Source organism: Meles meles, chromosome 5, assembly GCF_922984935.1.
Source record: "Meles meles chromosome 5, mMelMel3.1 paternal haplotype, whole genome shotgun sequence".
NCBI lineage: Eukaryota > Metazoa > Chordata > Mammalia > Carnivora > Mustelidae > Meles > Meles meles.
Window position 1 is genome coordinate 76,458,652 of NC_060070.1, and position 18,983 is coordinate 76,477,634.

At 36.1% G+C, this 18,983-nt stretch overlaps 1 protein-coding gene across 4 annotated transcripts in view; it reads right to left on the reverse strand.

Moving 5' to 3' along the window:
* TRMT11 (tRNA methyltransferase 11 homolog) overlaps positions 1 to 18,983 on the reverse strand; it is a 72,924-nt gene that overhangs the window by 34,510 nt on the left and 19,431 nt on the right. For all 4 annotated transcript variants that reach the window (XM_046006151.1, XM_046006149.1, XM_046006152.1 and 1 more), the window contains 5 exons: positions 14,312 to 14,392; positions 11,277 to 11,441; positions 9,294 to 9,366; positions 8,987 to 9,118; positions 273 to 393 (listed from right to left, as the gene is read on the reverse strand). In XM_046006151.1, coding sequence (XP_045862107.1) covers positions 273 to 393; positions 8,987 to 9,118; positions 9,294 to 9,366; positions 11,277 to 11,441; positions 14,312 to 14,392 — 572 coding nt within the window. The remainder of the gene's footprint in view (positions 1 to 272; positions 394 to 8,986; positions 9,119 to 9,293; positions 9,367 to 11,276; positions 11,442 to 14,311; positions 14,393 to 18,983) is intronic.

An 18,983-nucleotide genomic window follows, 5' to 3' on the forward strand; every position in this document is an offset into this window, starting at 1 on the left:
TGTTTGTTTGTTTTAAACTGCATTAGTGGCAAAGATGAGAAGTTCATTTAAGATCAACTTCTATTTCCATTCTGCTATTCAAATTTTATATCCAACTCCTACCCTCTAAATTCCACCAAATACCGCAAACCTCTTTAACTTCTCTAGCCCTTCCTGAATTTGGTAACTTTTTAAAGATCAAGAACTAACAATTTCAAACTCCATTACAAGAAAACTAAAAAAAAAATATGGATTCTTCCAGAATTTAGCCAAAAAATACTAGGATAATTTACCTCAAATTTCTTCACCTTTTCCATTGTTATCAAGCGCCTTGATGTGTGGCTGGAAAGCTTCTGCTCACAGTTGCTAATAAGCCTCAGGCAAGGGTGCCAGGGTACCATCTCTTCAGTGTATCTGAAGAAAGAACAGCTGACCTTTAGGCTCACATGCACATACCACACAGGATCATCACAGAATTGTCCAGTGTAGTATGGACATCCCCCACTACATGCTGTTCCATTTTACTTCACACAGGCTAACTGTTCAGATAATCCATAAACAATCTGTATTTTAAAATGCAAAGTATTTGACTATTACCACATTCAAAAAAAAGGAATTTAAATTCTTTTACCTGTAGACTAAGAGAGAATGCAAGTATGTTTTATGAAAGAATACCAAGTATTTAAACCACAAAAATACAAGACAATGATTCCACCCTAAAGTATCTCACAAGAGCACATAAGACGGAAATAAATTCTACAACAACCCCTTGACACTCATGAGGGACTGATTCATGTGGAAATTTTTATAAATTTCCAAAGAATAATGTCCACTCAGCATATACTTTCCCTATAATATGAAGTGTCCCTGCAAAATTTCAGTGGCATCTTAAGACATCTATTACTTTGTAAATACAGGACTAAAGTTATTAATAAGATTATTCAAATAAACTACCAATAAAATAAATACTCCACGGTCACCTTAACCATGAAATAAAATCAAAGCCACAATCATGAGCAGTGGTGACTGCTGCTATCCAGCACACATACTACGTGAATGGAGAGGAGGACACTTGGAAAGCAGGACAGTCAGGCTGCAGTAGCTCAGCACCTGACTTCTGCTAGGTTGTTGGCATCAATCTTCCCAAAAGACACAGGTGACAGATGAGGGGAAAATAGCTATGGAGCAGAATGCTGAAGAACAGCAGCGGAGGGGGCTCACCAGGTATGGGTGCCATTAGGAACACTACAGATTGCCCTTTTTTATTTCTCCCTTGCAAATGTTGATACCTTTCTAGATTGTCTCCACAAACATTTATCACATGGGAAATTTTAAAACTCTGGTCCAGACTGGGGAAGGTGCCAAATAGCACTTCCTGTAAAGGACTACTACCATTTCAGCTAGCCTGTTCTCATACGTCAACATGGTCTTCACTACCACTCTTACTGAATTCTCTAGCCCCTCTGACCTTCAATGAGGTCTCCCTCATTACCTCAACCACATGCTCAAAACCTTCATCACCCACTTACCAAGCAACATTCATAATGCACTTCACTGTTTTATCAGTGGAAAGAATTCTCTTGAAGTCATCCTCTGCATCCTTCCTTAGGGCTTTCCAGTATGTAATGACCATTTCAGTTTTTGCCTGACCTAACAATTCTCTAATATTCACTATAAAGTCAGAAAAGTTGTATTTCTCATAACATTAGCTGACATCAAATCTGGAATCTTTACACAAAGCATTTATGATATGAAGGAATGCATTCTACACCATGGTTAACAGAAAGAAGATATAGCCTTGACTTTAAGTTAGAAAAAGCATGGTTTGTAGATGTCTGAAATAGTATTGTTTAAACTTAGTTATGTACCCTTTTTTTAAAGGGAAAAAATTCTTATTTCCTGACAGAGTGGACTTAAAGATTTGTACTAAAAGGTAACGTAAAGATATATAAGTGAGATATAAAGTCCATATGCTTATATAACTATAAAACCAAAACAAATTTACAAATCAAATCTGAAAGTACAAACCCAATACAACTTTACTTGATACTGATGACCCAAATGATGCTAAGCTGCTGAAACGGAGTCACCAGGCATTTGGGTTAAGAGCAGAAAAACATTTTTGTATTTTAATTACCTTTTCAGCTTGATCTTTGAACTTAAGCATGAAAGAACATCATTTGAGTCATCATTAACAAGCTAGTTTTTAACTATTACCCTATTATACTAGAACCAATCAATTCAGCAGTATACTATACTCCCAAAACACCATGCTAAGAATTTAAAAGTATCAGTTAACAATATATGTCCTAATATATTTCATACCAGCATACTGCAATGAATTGTTTACAAACTGCTAAATAGAAGCCATAAATCTGTTCTATGCCTGGGTCATTAAGTACAGTATGCTATCTTCACTTCAGTTTTATTACTATAGGCCTACAATCCAAACATCTATTTAAAACCTAAATCAGCCACAACAGGAAAGTCCGCAGAGATAGATAAGTGGCTGCCAGGGGCAGAAGTGGTGGTGACTGCTTATGTATATGGGGTTTCTTTAGGGGTGACAAAAATGTTCCAGAATTAGAAAGTGGTAATGGTTGCACAACTTTGTGGCTATACTAAAAACCATGGAGTTTTAAACTTTAAAAGGTGACCTTCGTGATATACAAATTATATTACTTTTTTTTTTTTTAAAGCAAAACTAACTATGCACATACGCCTCTAGCTTTTCCATGAATCAATTTTGAAACTCATTCTCCTACGAATCTTCATGCCTCAAGCTATTTCCAAATGACACTAGAATTTCACCTCCCATTTGGGAAAAGATTTTGCACTGATTAGGGCACTCACTGAAAACAGGTCAAGGATCACTTTTACTTGTTTCCTAACTAAGAGAAGAAAAAATGAGCACTGGGTATTATATACAACTAATGAATCACTGAACACTACAACAAAAACTAATGATGTACTTTATGGTGGCTAACTGAACATAACAACACCAAAAAAACCATGTTCCCTTCACTGCTCTGAGCCACTCCAAAATTCATTTTATGAACGTTTATCCCCTATGTAAATCAAACCATCACAGCATATACTCCTTAAACTTATACAGTGAGGTATGTCAATTATTTCTCAATAGAACTGGGGGAAAAAATACCCCCCACCACATCCTACACTCAGGCATACTTTATTAAGCTTCTTTACTTTGTCAATGTTTTTAACACAAGCAGTAGCAATGGGATTTCTATTAAAGAACATCTTTCACAAAGAAATGCAGTTTCTAATCACCTCAAGAGAGTAATCTGTGTCTAATATTAATCAGAAAAGAACACTATATGGTTACTTAAAGCCTGAGCAGACAAGTGCACGAAGTAGTTCAGCAATTCCTGTAACATCAAACACACAGGAGTTGAATTTATGCCATCCAAATGAACAGCACACAGATCTTCAGGGTGACTTGCAAGTAGCTGAAACTGTGGATAATAAACCCATAAATACCAGCAGTTTACAGCAATTTTATGTGGTCAGTCTCTAGGAGTGATAAGAATAAACAACTATGAGAGCACAGATTAAAGATTAATTCTGCTGAGGAGGGTTGGAAAAGTATCATAGAGGTGGGGACAATTAAGCCAGGCCTTGAGGGGCACCTGGGTGGCTCAGTGGGTTAAGCCGCTGCCTTCAGCTCAGGTCATGATCTCAGGGTCCTGGGATCGAGTCCCGCATCGGGTTCTCTGCTCAGCAGGGAGCCTGCTTCCCTCTCTCTCTCTCTCTCTGCCTGCCTCTCTGTCTACTTGTGATCTCTCTCTGTCAAATAAATAAAAAAAAAATTAAAAAAAAAACAGTACTGTTAAAAAAAAAAAAAAAACAAAAAAACAGTACTGTTAAGCCAGGCCTTGAAAGATGACCAGAATTTTATCAGCTGAGAAAAGAAGAAATGGTTTATCAAAGATAGGGACAGAAAAAATAAAGGTGAAAAGATACAAAGTGTATAGATTATCTTGATGCTGGTAAAAAAAATCTACTACACTAAAGTGGAGAAAATTATTTGAGGAAATAAAGCAAGTTTGTTGAGTAGCAATTTCTTCCCTGCAATTTAAATTGCCAAAAAGAAAATCCTTTTTCAATGATCAGCTCCAATGATTCTTCACAAATAACTTAAGCTTTTAGGTAGTACTTTACTTGTATTATGTCTTATACTTTTCAAAATGCCCTGGTTTAAAGAATAATACCTGAACTTGATTATAATATGTAATTCTTACTTATTTTTAAGATTTTATTTATTTGAGAGAGAGAGAGGGAGGGAAGGAAGGGGAGAGAGCGAGAGCACAAGCACACAGTTGGGGGTTGGGAGGGGCAGAGGGAGAGGGAATAAGAGAAGCTCCCTGTTGAGCAGGGAGCCCAATGCAGGGCTCAATCCAGGGACTCTGGGATAATGACCTGAGCCGAAGGCAAACACTTAACTGAGCCACCCAGGAGCCCCTGTAATTCTTATTTTTAAACTTGAATCACGTAACAGAATTTGGTTGAATAAATGAATTCAGTATTAGGACTAAAAGCCTATATACACTACACCAAAAGTAAAAAAAGTTTTAAAATTGAACTGTGCTAATATATAATTTCAAAATCTTTATTCTTAGTTCAATAAAAAGCCATATTTTTAATACAACGTAATCAAACTAATTCTATATTGTTTAATTCAGAAGCAAGAAAATTATTCCAAACTTCTGATTTTGGTTTTAAATTCCTAATAATATTGTTCTATTTTAAAAGAACAAAAATTTTGTATGGCATACAACACAGAAGTAAAAATAATTCATTTCCTGACAAACACAAGACAAACTAAGTTCATTAATAAGTTAACAGTAATAATAATAATTCATTAGTAAGATCACCTTAGGTTAAAGGGAAGGAGATCATCTTCCCATAATCAGCCTGAGGTGACCTCTGAAAATGGTTTGCTACTCACTTGACCCAGAAAACCCTAAAAATCATGCAAATCAAGAGATTCAAATCTTCGTGTTCACTTTAAGAACACACATGAAACTATCCAGGCCATCGGGGGTATGTAGATCTAAAAAGCCACTAACTATCCGAAGGATGTCACACTGCAGAAGCCATGTGTGCCATTCTGTCGCTACAATGGCAGAGGTGGTTAAGTGTGCCCAGGTCAAACAGCTGGTGGCCCAAAAGAGTGCTGAATTTTTACTGCACATGCTTACAAATGCAGACAATAATGCCGAATTTATGGATTTGGATGTAGATTTTCTGGTTATTAAGCACATCCAGGTGAACAAAGCCCCCAAGATGTGACGACATACAACTTACAGGGCTCATGCTTGGATTAACCGATATGTGAGCTCTCCTGCCTCAGTAAGATGATCCTTACTGAAAAAGAGTAGACTGTTTCTAAACCAGAAGAGGAGGTTGCACAGAAGATAAAGATATCCCAGAAGAAACTGGAGAAACAAACTTATTACTAGGAGTATATTCTGCATAAAATAAATGGAAAAAACGTCATTTTTAAAAAAGGAAGAAGGATAAACAGAAGTCTAGTAATGAACATCAAAGGATGTGGACATAACTTTCTTCAGGGATGAAGTTAGGGAAGTAAAGAACATAGTCCTCCCATGTGTGCATCAGCCACATACCTGAATGAAATCTTTCTCTTGATAAATAGCTAAGCTAAAAAGAAGTGATAAATATATGTATCCCTTTTCTACTCCTAAAATATTCCTCTGATAATATGCATGTGGAAATTTTTCCTTGTTGAAAATTATTAAAATCAAGAAGTCACTGAAAAAATATCCAGTGTCCATTTTGTAAGATCTTTAGAAATATTAAAAATACTTAAAAGTACCTCCAATTTAATTTTGTATAAAGAGAAAGGAAAAGACAAAAGAACTACAAAAGATATTCTAAAGTACATTCAACTCCAATTATAACTGAATAATAAAGTACAAAATAGTGGACAGTCAGAAATGCCAAAAAATAAGTATACAAAAACTAATGGGGATATTTCAAAATGACAGAGGAACCACCTCAAAGTGACTCCCACTGATCAAATCTGAGATAATCTGAGCAACAAAACAGGGACAGTAATGAATTATAACCCAATGAATAACATAAGCACCCATGATTCCATAGCAAAATAAATAAATTTGTAAACAAATGGGGGACGAAGGGAAAACTGTTCCTTACAGTTGGATGCCAACTTATAAATGCAGAAAGAATGATGGAACAGAAAAGTCATCATTGTAGTGGTTGTCAACAATGGTGTTGTCATTGTGAAGAGTGATTTGATGAAGAACAAGATATTGATGTAATCTTGGGATATATCCCCCCATGAAATACTAATCAGAGGAGAAAATGATGGCTCACAGTGGAGAACCCAGAGAAAACAAAATAATCAGATGATCAAATCAAAGATCTCTAGTAGGGATTAAGTCCATATGCGCCCCCCCCAATGCAACGCATGAAAAACACAGTATAATTTTTGTTCCTTCCAAGGGCACTACCTGAATCTTGTCAGAAAAGAAACATCAATTCTCCCTCTGCCCCACCCTGCCACCTCTTTCTCTCTAAAAACAAAACAAAACAAAACAAAACACCACCAGTTGGACTCTTGTTGGACCTTTAATATAAGCCATATACTCTGGAAAACTGTCAAGGACACATAAGATAAGAAAGAATGGGGACATATTCTAGACTGGAGGAGAATGACTTGATGGCTTAACAGAGCCCATTTTCTCAGATGGACTGCAACTGGTAAAATTTGAATAGGGTCCATAAAATGGACCAGTGTTATCAATGCTGATTTCCAAACTTGGAGGACTGACTCTGGTTTCACAAGAATGTTCTTGTTTCTGAGAAATACAATAAAGTAACAAATAACATGGAGGACATGGGGAGATGGAGAGAAGGGAGTTGAAGGAAATTGGAAGGGGAGATGAACCATGAGAGACTATGGACTCTGAAAAACAACCTGAGGGTTTTGAAGGGGCGGGGGGGTGGTGAGAGGGTGGAGAACCAGGTGGTGGGTAATAGGGAGGGCACGTATTGCATGGAGCACTGGGTGTGGTGCAAAAACAATGAATATTGTTACGCTGAAAAGAAATTTTTAAAAAGTTAAAAAAAAAAAAAAAAGAAATACAATGAAGTATGTAGGGGTTATAGGGCATCATTATCTACAACTTCACAAATCATTCCAAAAAAGAACGATAATGAATATGTGACTAATGTAATGGGTGAGGAAAGAAGATACAATAGATGTACATTAATAGTTGGAAAATCTGGATGAGGAGAGTTTTTTGTGTTACATTTCAAACTTTTAAGTAAGCTGAGATTATCTCAAAATAAAGTTTTTAAAAATTTAGTCCTGAAACTTAAATTAAAACGGGAAGCTTTTCTCTCGATAATAAATAAATAAATCTTTTAAAAAAAAAGTGGGGGGGCCAATGGGTGGCTCAGTTAGTTGAGTGTCCGACTCTTGGTTACAGCTCAGTGATCCTGGGGTCATGGGGTCCAGCCCTGCATCATGCTCCAAGCTCAGCGGGGAGTCTGCTTGGGATTCTCTCCCTCCTACCCCTCACCCCTCCCTGACTCTGCATGCACGAGTGCACATGCAGGCTTTCTCTCCCAGATAAATATATCTTTAAAAAAACTGTTGCTAGAAATTCAGCTTGTCTAAGGCAGAAACCATTCTGTATAGAAACAAACAAAAGTGATCATCTCCAAAAATATTAGTAAAACTCCATCTATTGTTTCACATACCAGGCACATGAGATCTGGTAGACTGCTGAATTAAGCAAACATAGCCACAGGAATAAGGAAACCAAATAGCTTAGCTAGCTATTAACTATAGACTAGTCACTTCACTCCCTGGAATTAATTTTCCTTATTTCTAAAGTGAAAAGATTACATGAGATTATCACTGGCAGCAAAACATAAGGCCAGCATTAAGAAGTCTGGACATGAATGTGTACAGTCTTATCAGCTGATAAATATGTGACTAAAGTCAGGCCACGGTAACTTCCAATACAACATTTTTAAAACAAAAAAACAGCACAGCTTCCAACTGCTAAGGACGATCTGCCATATTGAAAAGACAGACAAGTTAACACTGTTCTAAAATGCTCTCTGTACAATTACGTATAGTAAACATAAGAACTAAAATAATTTTTTCAAATGATTACTATGGCAGATTAGAGAAACAGTCAAATTTTGAGCTTGATATTAAATTATCTTTTAAATTTAAAGATTCTGTCTTATTCAAGACATCGTTTGCTCCATTGTTGATGTACACAGCTCTGCTTATAGTTAATAATTACTGAATAATAAAACCCAAACCAATCACGTGGAACATACTCAAAGCTTTAAATATAAGCACAGCTTTTATTTCAGTGTTAGCTTTTAAAAAAGATTTAGTGCATTTAAGGCGATCATAATAGCCAATATATATTAAAGCTAGCTTGTGGCAGATGAATCCCTCAACTAAGTTGTTAAAAATTACCTGTGTCTGTGGCCTAACAAAACAGTTACCAGCAGCTACTATATATCAGACCCCGAGCTAATGATGGTACACAACTAGGTTGGGCAAACTTTCCCTCTAAAGGACCAGACAGTAAATATTTTAGCCTTAGTGGGCCACATATATTTCTGTCACATGTTCTTTGCTTTTTTTTCTTTTTTAACTATTCTTAAAAAATGTAAAAACCCATCTTAGTGCAACCCATCTTAGTTCAAGTGCCTTATAAAAACAGGTGAGGACCATATCTGGCCCACAGGCTATAGTTTGCCAACTCCTGATACAAAATGAAAAGGTCAAAGCAATTCAATCAGTAAGAGGAAGGGGACTGTTTTAGACACATATGTAGGTAAACAAAGATGATTATAAACATTGAACACAAAGATATTTACTCTAAATCCAATTAAAAATAGGGAAAAATGTTATACAAATACCATAACAAAAGTGAAATTAAAAATAAAATTATTTAGCATTACATACTCTGGTGTATACACTGGTAACCAATAGACTAGTCTTCCACCTAATACAAGGGTCTCAGCTGCGAAGTTTAACAGGTCAAAAAACATATCACTCAGATGATAACTCAAGGAAACAGGAACATGGCTTTCTGGACTAGAAAAAGAAAACAGAATTTCAAAATCAATGAAAAACCTTAAGACTGTTAAACTTAGCTAATTAAAAAGAATAACATGCTTCTTCTCAAAATAGTATCATTATATTTAATATGTATTATGTATTATTTAATATGTAATATGTATTAAATATATATTTAATATATTTCACTTACCATTTTTCCATCCCCTTCGGTATTTCCTTCTGAGAACCTGTTTTTCTCGTAGATTCTCTGATACCATATGGAGCTAGACAGAAAACACAAATAACATGGATAGTCAAAAGACACCTAATCACCAGTTAAGCGTAGATGGATATCATGGGTCTCCAGATGGGACACTCAGAGAGGAACACATCACCACCTATGAAAATTCCAAGCGAGAACACATAACACAAGAACATTCTATTTAAAACACTAGAAGGGACAGCAGGCCACTGTCTTCTTCAAAAATGTCAATGTCGGGCACCTGGGTGGCTCGGTGGGTTAAGCAGCTGCCTTCGGCTCAGGTCATGATCTCAGGGTCCTAGGATCAAGTCCCACATCAGGCTCTCTGCTCTCTGCTTGGCAGGGAGCCTGCTTCCCTCTCTCTTTCTCTCTGCCTGCCTCTCCGCCTACTTGTGATCTCTCTCTCTCGCTGTCAAATAAATAAATAAAATCTTAAAAAAAAAAAAAAAAGTCAATGTCTTAAAAAAAGAGAAAGGCTGTGGCAGTGTGACAACTAAAAGAGGCCTAAAAGAGATACTACCAAATGCAATACCAAAAGAGGCCTAAAAGAGATACTACCAAATGCAATACCTGCAACTACCAAATGATACCAGGTTAGATACTGTTCCAGACAGAAAAGCAAAGAAATAAATAAAGGGATATTACTGGGTGACAACAAAAGTAGATGACAAAATAAAATTCAATAATTGCATTGACTTATTGAAACTGATAACTATACTCTGGCTACTTAAGAGATTATCCCTATTCTTGGGAAATACACACTGAAGTATAGGGGTAAAAGCCTACAGTGCAGCCAACTCACTCTCAATGGATTAAAAAAAGTTACATACTTTATATAAATACACAAACAGGATGAGAACAAACAATAAGTTAGATTATTAATAAAAAAAACACCCAATTTTTATAAAGCAGATTCATAGTAACAGTGTAATGCCTTGGTAATTTTTCTCTTGTTAGATCTAAGAGCACCTAAGTTACCCAAGAATTGAAGGGAGCGGAGACAGAAGGGTAGAGATACCCTTGTTACTATTTACAGATTTATTTATTGCAAAATATGGTAGAAAAGGCCAGCCTATTCTTAGATAGTATGTCTGCAAAGCCCAGAACTCATAATGCACAGGAAAACAACTTCTTATTCACATTCCTGAAGCTCAGTGGGTTTACAAGCCTATTGGCTCACAAAATTCCAAATTTCTTGTAACTCTAGAAAAGAGATCTCAGTCAAAACATGTGCTACAAAAACAAAACAAAACAAAACACCAAAGCTTACACATGGAGAATTACATGTTATCTAAAACTCTTTTCTTTGGGTGTGGGGGGGGACTCTTTTCTTTGAGGCATCTGGGTAGCTCAGCTGGCTGAGCATCTGACTCCTGGTTTCGGCTCAGGTCATGATCTCATGGTTGTGGGACTGAGCCCCACACTAGGCTCCACGTTCAGTGAGTAATCTGCCTGAAGATTCTCTCCCTCTGCCCCTCCCCCAACTCATGATCTCTCTCTCTCTCTCTCTCAAATAAACAAATCTTTAAAAAAAAATAAAATAAAAAAATAAAACTCTCTTCTGTGACACCTAACACTCTAATTGCAAATGACATTTTGGCTCCAGTTGGCATTCTAATAACCAATTACAGTCAAAAATTTAAAATAAATCTATGCTCCAAAAAATAAACTGAAGAGAAAAAAGGAAAGACAAGTCAATACATATAATTTACAAAACCAAAACAGTAAACTCTTAACTACTTAGTTAAAGTGGTATACTGCCTTATATTCACAGTTTTTTCCTTCTCACTATGTGAAGAAGTCAGGGGGTGGCAGGGGGAGAATACTAGTACAAGCTGATATTTTTCTGTGTGTTGATACATTTTCTACTTCAAATGTAAATGACTTTAGGAAACTAATCCTACTCCTACTTTTGTATAAAAATAAACTTACGATCAGTGATGATTGCATCAAAATATGTTCCCTTCCTCCAGGAAGGTTTAGACGCATCTGAAACCAGGACATCCAGGTAATACTTCTCTAAACCATACTGACGAAGATTTGCCCTAATGTTTTCATCTGGTCCTCTCCACTTTTGGTTTTTCCTACTAGCCTTTCCTAAAGGGAAAGAAAAAGAAATACAGAAACTACTAAATCAAACAGAGCATCCTTATTTCTTATCGTTTAGCTAAAATAATGTTTAACTCATCTAAACCTACGTTTACTCAAATAAAACTTGCTTTTATTTAAAATCTTAACTTTATTTACATAAACAGTTATTTTTATTTCAACTTACTACAAAAATGTATTTTGAACAGTAAAATGTACTGTCTAACTGATCTTTCTCTATCACGTTTCATGTAAAACTGCCTTCAACACTCATTAAATACTTACTGAATTGAAAGCATATACAAGTGATATACAAAGCTCTATAGAGCATGGTCCCTTATAAATGAAGCAGAAATGAAGAGAGCGAACTTGGGAAATGAAGGAATGCTATGACCATGGAGCCCATACAGAGACATTACAGATGAAAAGTTAAAGTGGAGGTTGAAGGAAGAAATTCAAAAGTTCTAGTATTAGGAGACACAAGTGGATGATGATACCGTGGATTGATTAAGATCGGAGAAACCAGGGTGCCTGGGTGGTTCAGTTGGTCAAGCATCCAACTTTTTTTTTTTTTTTTTTAAGATTTTATTTATTTGACAGAGAGGTACAGAGAGAACACAAGCAGAAAGAGCAGCAAGCAGAATCAGAGAGAGAGGCAGGTTCCCCATTGAGCTGGGAGCCAGATCACGGAGCTCGATCTCAGGACTTTGGGATCATGACCTGAGCCGAAGGCAGCCATGTAACCAACTGAGCCACCCAGGTGCCTCTAGCATCCAACTCTTGATTTCAGCTCAGGTCATAATCTCAGGGACATGAAACTGAGCCCACCACTGGTCTCCATGCTTGGCATGGAGCCTGCTTAAGATTCTCTCTCTCCCTCTCCCCTTGCCCCACCTGCCTCCTCTTAAAAAAAAAAAAAAAAGGAAAGAAAGAGGAAAAACAAGCTTAGGGAAAAATTTGAGATGTACTGATCATGCTTGTCAGCTACCCACAGAACATTCAGAAAGAACTATTCAGTGGGTAGTTAGAAGCCAGAATAAAAACACTGAGGAGATTATCAGTATATGCACTTAAGTTAAAACCGTAAGAATGAATGACATTTTTAATTAACCTAGGAGGCAGTTATGTGTTTATTCTATAATTATTCTATTTTTATACACTCTTCTGTATCTTGATCTACTTTACAATAAAAACAAAACTTAAAAAATCAAAAGGAGAAGAATGGCATGATTCTGCATAGTATGGGTTGTGAGAGGAAAAGTGATCAAAGAGAGAAGCCCAGAGAAAGCAACATGTTAGCACAGGTCAAAGAAATCCACAGGGCCTTAAGAAGACAGAAGTGAACAACCAAAGAAGTAGAAGTATCACCCAATGAGGCCACGGTCCAGGAAACCAAGGGAGGCTTTATGAAGGTCAACACTGCCAAATGCTAAGATCTATAGCCCTAGTGAGAGTTTTCAGCAGGCGTGGAAGCTAGAAAATAATGGACAGAAGACAGTGAGAGACGAAGAAGAAGAGACAGCAAGTAAATACTAGTTTTTGATTTGGCAAAAGGAAGAGGAAAACAAAGTGGCAATTAGAGGGCCCCGACAAGACTGATAGGAAAGGTTTTATATTTTTAAAATAGAAAATTTTGAGAATATTTGAGAGTACAGAAAGAAATTACAAGCATATGAAACAGAGTGCATATTTAAGAACATCTTGGGTAAGCTCTGAGAAAATTCTACCTCAATGAGAATTCTGCTCAAGTAGACTGAAAGATTATAACATAACTTTTATAAATAAGAATTCTAATAACTTATATAGGGCAATCTCTTTAAAGCAAACATAGGATTTTACTAAAAGCAAACTGGAATAATTCTTCTTAGCACTTTGTCTGCCCTAACATATTGCCAAGAATATCTTTTTCTGGTAAGCCCATTTAGGTGAACTTGATAAAATATAATCAGTTCTCCTTATGATAAATATTACTAAATTCCTTACAGTCAAGGTAGGAAAAAAGAGGGTCATCAAGCACAATATGTCAAATTGTTTCAGGAAAAAAAAAAAAGAGTATAATAAATTCTCACCGATACAGTAACTTGAGAAAAACTGGGCAGTAAAAAGAAAAAGGGTATTCAAAGAGCTGATTCTAGTTACAATAATGGAATACCGCCATAAACAGAATTTCAAAATCATCAATGAAACTTGACATTTTTAGTACATTCAGGTATATGAGAATACTTTCTCCAGTATAATCAGTTCCAACCAATCATGTATCATTAGCAAAGTGTATAGATTTTAAAATAGTTTCCAAAATTGCCTCAAAAGCAAGCAAATGTTTGGCTTGAGTTAACCTGAGTCCAATGCAGAATCTTCTAAGTTACTCTCACTTTAACCGCTTCAAAGATATTTTGGTTGGTTATGGAATTAAGACCAATGCAGTACTCAAGGACTAGCAATTAATCCAGTATTCATGCAAGAGTATGATTATGAATCAAAAATGGTGATAACCTTTAAATAGAAACTGTATGTGTTATTAACATGGACATGCTAATTAGAAGATGGCTAGTCTCTCTCCTACCTCCTTCCCAAGCCTAAAGTTCACAACCTTCGAGTTTGCCAACTTTTTAAAAATCTCTTACTAAAACAGAGAGCTTTGTCTTTTTCATCTTTGTTATCCCCCACGAGATCACTTTGCACATACTGACTCACTTCATAGAAAACAGATATCCAACAAAATCTTATCATTTGTAAGAATAAGTAAAACTACATTATACCACAACTCTGTATCTTAACACGAGAGATAGATGCATAATGCCATATAAACCCATTTAATTACTTTGAAAGCACATCTGATACAAGAACAAAGCCTCTAACAGTCCAGAACCTCTACTCACCTAAGCCATGAACTGTATTGTAGTCTATGTCTGTCCCATATACATAAGCACCAAAATGAGCAGATGCTATCAGAAGGCCACCTGAAAAATCACACAGTTATACTCTGTTAACCAGAAAGTCCCAGACTCTTATTTCTTCCCCTATTTAGTCTGATCCAGAGTCTTAAAAAATAGCTGTAGGCAGAGTACCGGAGAATAACACTGGTCTTCATCATATTTTACAAGCCTCAGAATTAAATGCTAAATTGTGCTCACTATACTGGTCACAATGTAGGGAATTTATGTATGTACTGTCATCATTACTTTGAACATACTGCTTAGGGAAAATTATTTTTTTTTTAATTAAAATAATGTATATTTAGGGGCACCTTAGTGGCTCAGTTGGTTAAGCGACTGCCTTCGGCTCAGGTCATGATCCCAGGGTCCTGGGATCAAGTCCCATACTGGGCTCCCTGCTCAGCAGGAAGTCTGCTTCTCCCTCTGCCTGTCCCTACCTCCCTCAAATAAATAAATAAAATCTTTTTTAAAAATGTTTAAAAAAATAAATAAAATAATGTACATTTAGACATTTCCATCTGATTTTGAGAGGTCTATACAAAGCATCTTGCTCCTTACTTACAAATGAGAATATAAAACGGCTATATAAAAGAGTTAGCAATAAATAAATTGTGACAACTAGGCTCAATTCCCATGGAAGCCTGAGTTTCAAATAAACTAAGGGGGCGTAATTAATATTTAAGATGTTAATCCCCATAAAAATTAAAATATTAGGACAATAAACAGCTATTCCTGTAACCAGTGAAGCAATTACCTCATTTTAAACTGTAAATATGAATTTCTGAATAACTATCATCAAGCATACACAAAAATAGCAACAAAAATAACAATACAATGACTTCTCTGTTTATTTAGTGCTGTAACCAAAGTAAGAACAAAAGTTCCAATACAATTTGACTGGACTAAGTAACTTGGTAGCTGTGCCTAGCTCACATACAAAGAAAAATCCTAATAAAGATTTGAAAATTAATGAAACCTTTTAAAATAAAAGGTAATATTTTTAAATTGTTTAAGGGGGGGGGAATCAGTTATTTTAGTAACTGTGCTTTCCATTGAATTTTACTTTTTTTCATCATCCAAATTAAAAATTCCTAACAGCTATACCGTACCGTAGAAAGGTCTGTCAAATGGACATCAGAAATATATTCCTAAACTGTGCACAGACTCAGACAAGGGAAAATAATTATCTATTTTCCCTTATATCCTTTTCAAAGGTAATTTCTAAAATTAAGATGGGTAGTGCCTCTAGAGGGTCAAGATCTGTAAATTAATGGTGTTCCTTCCATAGCCATTTAAAACACAGTCCGGGAACATGCACTTCAATAAATAGACTTTGCTTGTGAAAAATACTGTAACTACTACTACTAGAGCCCAAGAAGAAGAGAATGGAGGACTAAAAAAGGTACAGCAGAAACCAAAACCTAAGTTCCCTCATACTAAATACAAGAAGCATTTGTGTGAAAGGGAAGCTAAGTAAGACCTCATTAGTCTTGTTCTATAAATGGAACCATCCATATTTAGGAGAGATACTGTATTGTGATGACCTGGAATACTCACAAAATCACTCCACCCAAATTACGAGGAATTACTACAATTCTGCCCATTAAGGCAGATACTCACCTAGAAGAACTAGTTGTCAAGGGGAACAGAAAAGCTTTCCTGTGCTTCCTTAAACAGAACCTTATCCATTTGGTTAGAGTGAGTTTTGAGAAGACCCAATTTAGAGTACACTGCTGAAAGGAGATGAATAATCTGTTAGACTGCATCTGTTAGTTAACTTTGTGCTCTTTAAGCTTTCAAAGTTTTAAATAAAGTTATTATAAATTAGCTTCTCTGAACTGGTCACTGGGTAATCGCTGTTAATCATCTCGTTGTTTTCTCAATTAAATTGAAGCACTTTTTACATTTAGTTATACCTTAATTGGAGGTTTCCCTGAACCTTCTGGTGGAAGAAGGGGTGATAAAGGAGAGGTGAAGTGATGAGGGGAGGTAATGTGACTCATCCAATTTCTTATGCTACCAAGTGTACAAATACCACAAACTCAGTCTTCTAACTTCTCCTTACTTAATAGTAACCACTTTAAGGTTAGGGCAATATCTTATTGGCAAAAGGACATAATAAGTGAAATTTATTTATAATACAGACACTAATTTACAATTTTCATCATTAGAGATTTAAGTGAAAAGCCTTATAAAAGTGCAGAATTGAGAGACTGGGCTTTAGTTTTGCTGAAAGGAAAGGAGAAAAGAAGGAAAAATGGAATACTATTGTATCTACTTTATTCTTTTTCAAAATGAACTCAGGTAAGTTACACTAGCAGCCTGAGCAAAAGGTTATTGCTAGAAAATAGAAATTTTACCAGATAAACTATGAAACTCAGGAAAAGAAGACTATAAAGAGTTGTGGACAAAAATGGGAATGAAGCAGAGACTAATCCACAGACCTACAGAGATCAATTACCTCTCCCCTAATTGTCCCTTTTCCTCTCCCATAGTCTCCTCCCAGGACCAGGACAGTCACTTTCCCAACACCTGTCACCTGCATCTATCATTCTACAATGATAAAATTCAAAAGGAGTTGTACTCTACTCCTTACACTATGGCTCATCTGAAGGTAGAAGCAGCAAGGAGTGCATAATGGTCTCCTGGGTATACTCTCAATTACTAAAATAGCTGACTCACTTGAGAGAGGGGAAGGAGAAAAGAAGTATCTAGGGACCTCTGTCATAAAATCATAGAACAGCTACCTACAGCAACTGGCTGTGTGTCTACCTGTACCAATTATTTTCATTATAAACAATGAATTAGATGTTTAGAATTTTAACCCTTAATTTCCTTGCCTGCTGTCACAATTTGCCAACAGTTACAAATTATGAGTACCTTGGAAATCAGCCAAAGAAGGGACTAAAAAATGAATTCATGACCAAAATGTTCATCATCACCATTCAATACTGGCTATATCTAACATCTTTTACCAGAAAGGCATCTAAGTTCCTAACAAAATAATAATTTAAAAATAATAATGATAACCATTATAGTCGACTGAAAGCCTACCATGTGTCAGGCAACTTCTTAAGAATTTCATATACATGTATTACCTCACTTAATCCTCAAAATATATTAATATTACCATTTTATTAATGATGGAACTGAGGCCCAGACAAGTTGAGAATATTGCCCTAAGTGATATAATAACTAATAGATTAAGGATTTAAAACTCACTCTATTTGCTCTTTTCTCTATACCATTTTCTCTCCTTTGGGGTCAGCACCAATTGAAACAAATATACACTTAGCATACCAATGAGATAAAAGTAAAATCTGTTATTAAATTAAGTAAAGCTGCACACTCAATTAGTAAGAGTTGTATACCTTTCACAACTCTTGTATATCACAGGTGGGCCTGTACCATTATAGATATTCAACATACCATGCTCATCAATCCTTGCTCATATTAGAACAAAAGGACTTCCTAACTACTAAGAGCTGGCCCAATGATAAGTATCTTCTCCCTCAGAAAAAAATGGAGATATGCAACTTTTTAAAAAAACTTAAGGAGCGCCTGGGTGGCTCAGTGGGTTAAAGCCTCTGCCTTCGGCTCAGATCATGATCCCCGGGTCCTGGGATCAAGCCCTGCATCGGGCTTTCTGCTCAGCAGGGAGCCTGCTTCCTCCTCTCTCTCTGCCTACTTGTGATCTCCATCTGTCAAATAAATAAAATCTTACAAAAACAAACAAACAAAAATACCTTATTAAAATGAAAAGCAACATACTCACTAAAATGGAAAGTATGTTTCTATAGCTTATAATGTCATTCTAGACAACAACGTCATACTGTCTAAAGAAAAAGGAAAGGCATTTAGGCAGTAAAAGATTATATCTCTCCTTTTGGTTTCCCAGAAGCTTTCTACTCTATCCTATAACCTTGAGAAAAATCACAGGTTATGAGAAGTCAGTGGATAAAACATTTGTGCTTTTAAAATGGAAAAGGATTGGATACACTTGACTTTGTTTTTAAATATTAGAAAAGGAAACAAGGAAAAAAATACTATCAAAAATATCTGTGATGGGGCGCCTGGGTGGCTCAGTGGATTAAGCCGCTGCCTTCGGCTCAGGTCATGATCTCAGGGTCTTGGGATCGAGCCCCGCATTGGGCTCTCTGCTCCACAGGGAGCCTGTTTCCTCCTCTCTCTCTGCCTGCCTCTCTGCCTACTTGTGATCTCTCTCTCTGTCCAATAAATAAATAAAATCTTTAAAAAAAAAAAAATCTGTGAAAAACTATGGCCATGGAGGAGGGCACAGGGTTAGTATTTCCCCAATCCTTCAGAAGGTACTACCCATCAGTGAGACAAAAGGCCCAAGAAAAAGGTCAAACTATGCTTAAGAACGCTATTCACAATTATATCACCAATTTCAAAACAAAAGCACCAAAAATTAGATTCTAAAGCTATTATTAAATTACTAACGCAAATTACAAAAATATATTTTAGCAGCATCTTTGCAAAGATCTTCCCCTTTGTAATTTTCAATTAATTGTCCTATGTAAACAGTGACAGACCAAGATCTACTACCCATTCTAAGGAGCTGCTCTAAAGCAAATTAGGGGCAGGTCTCCTT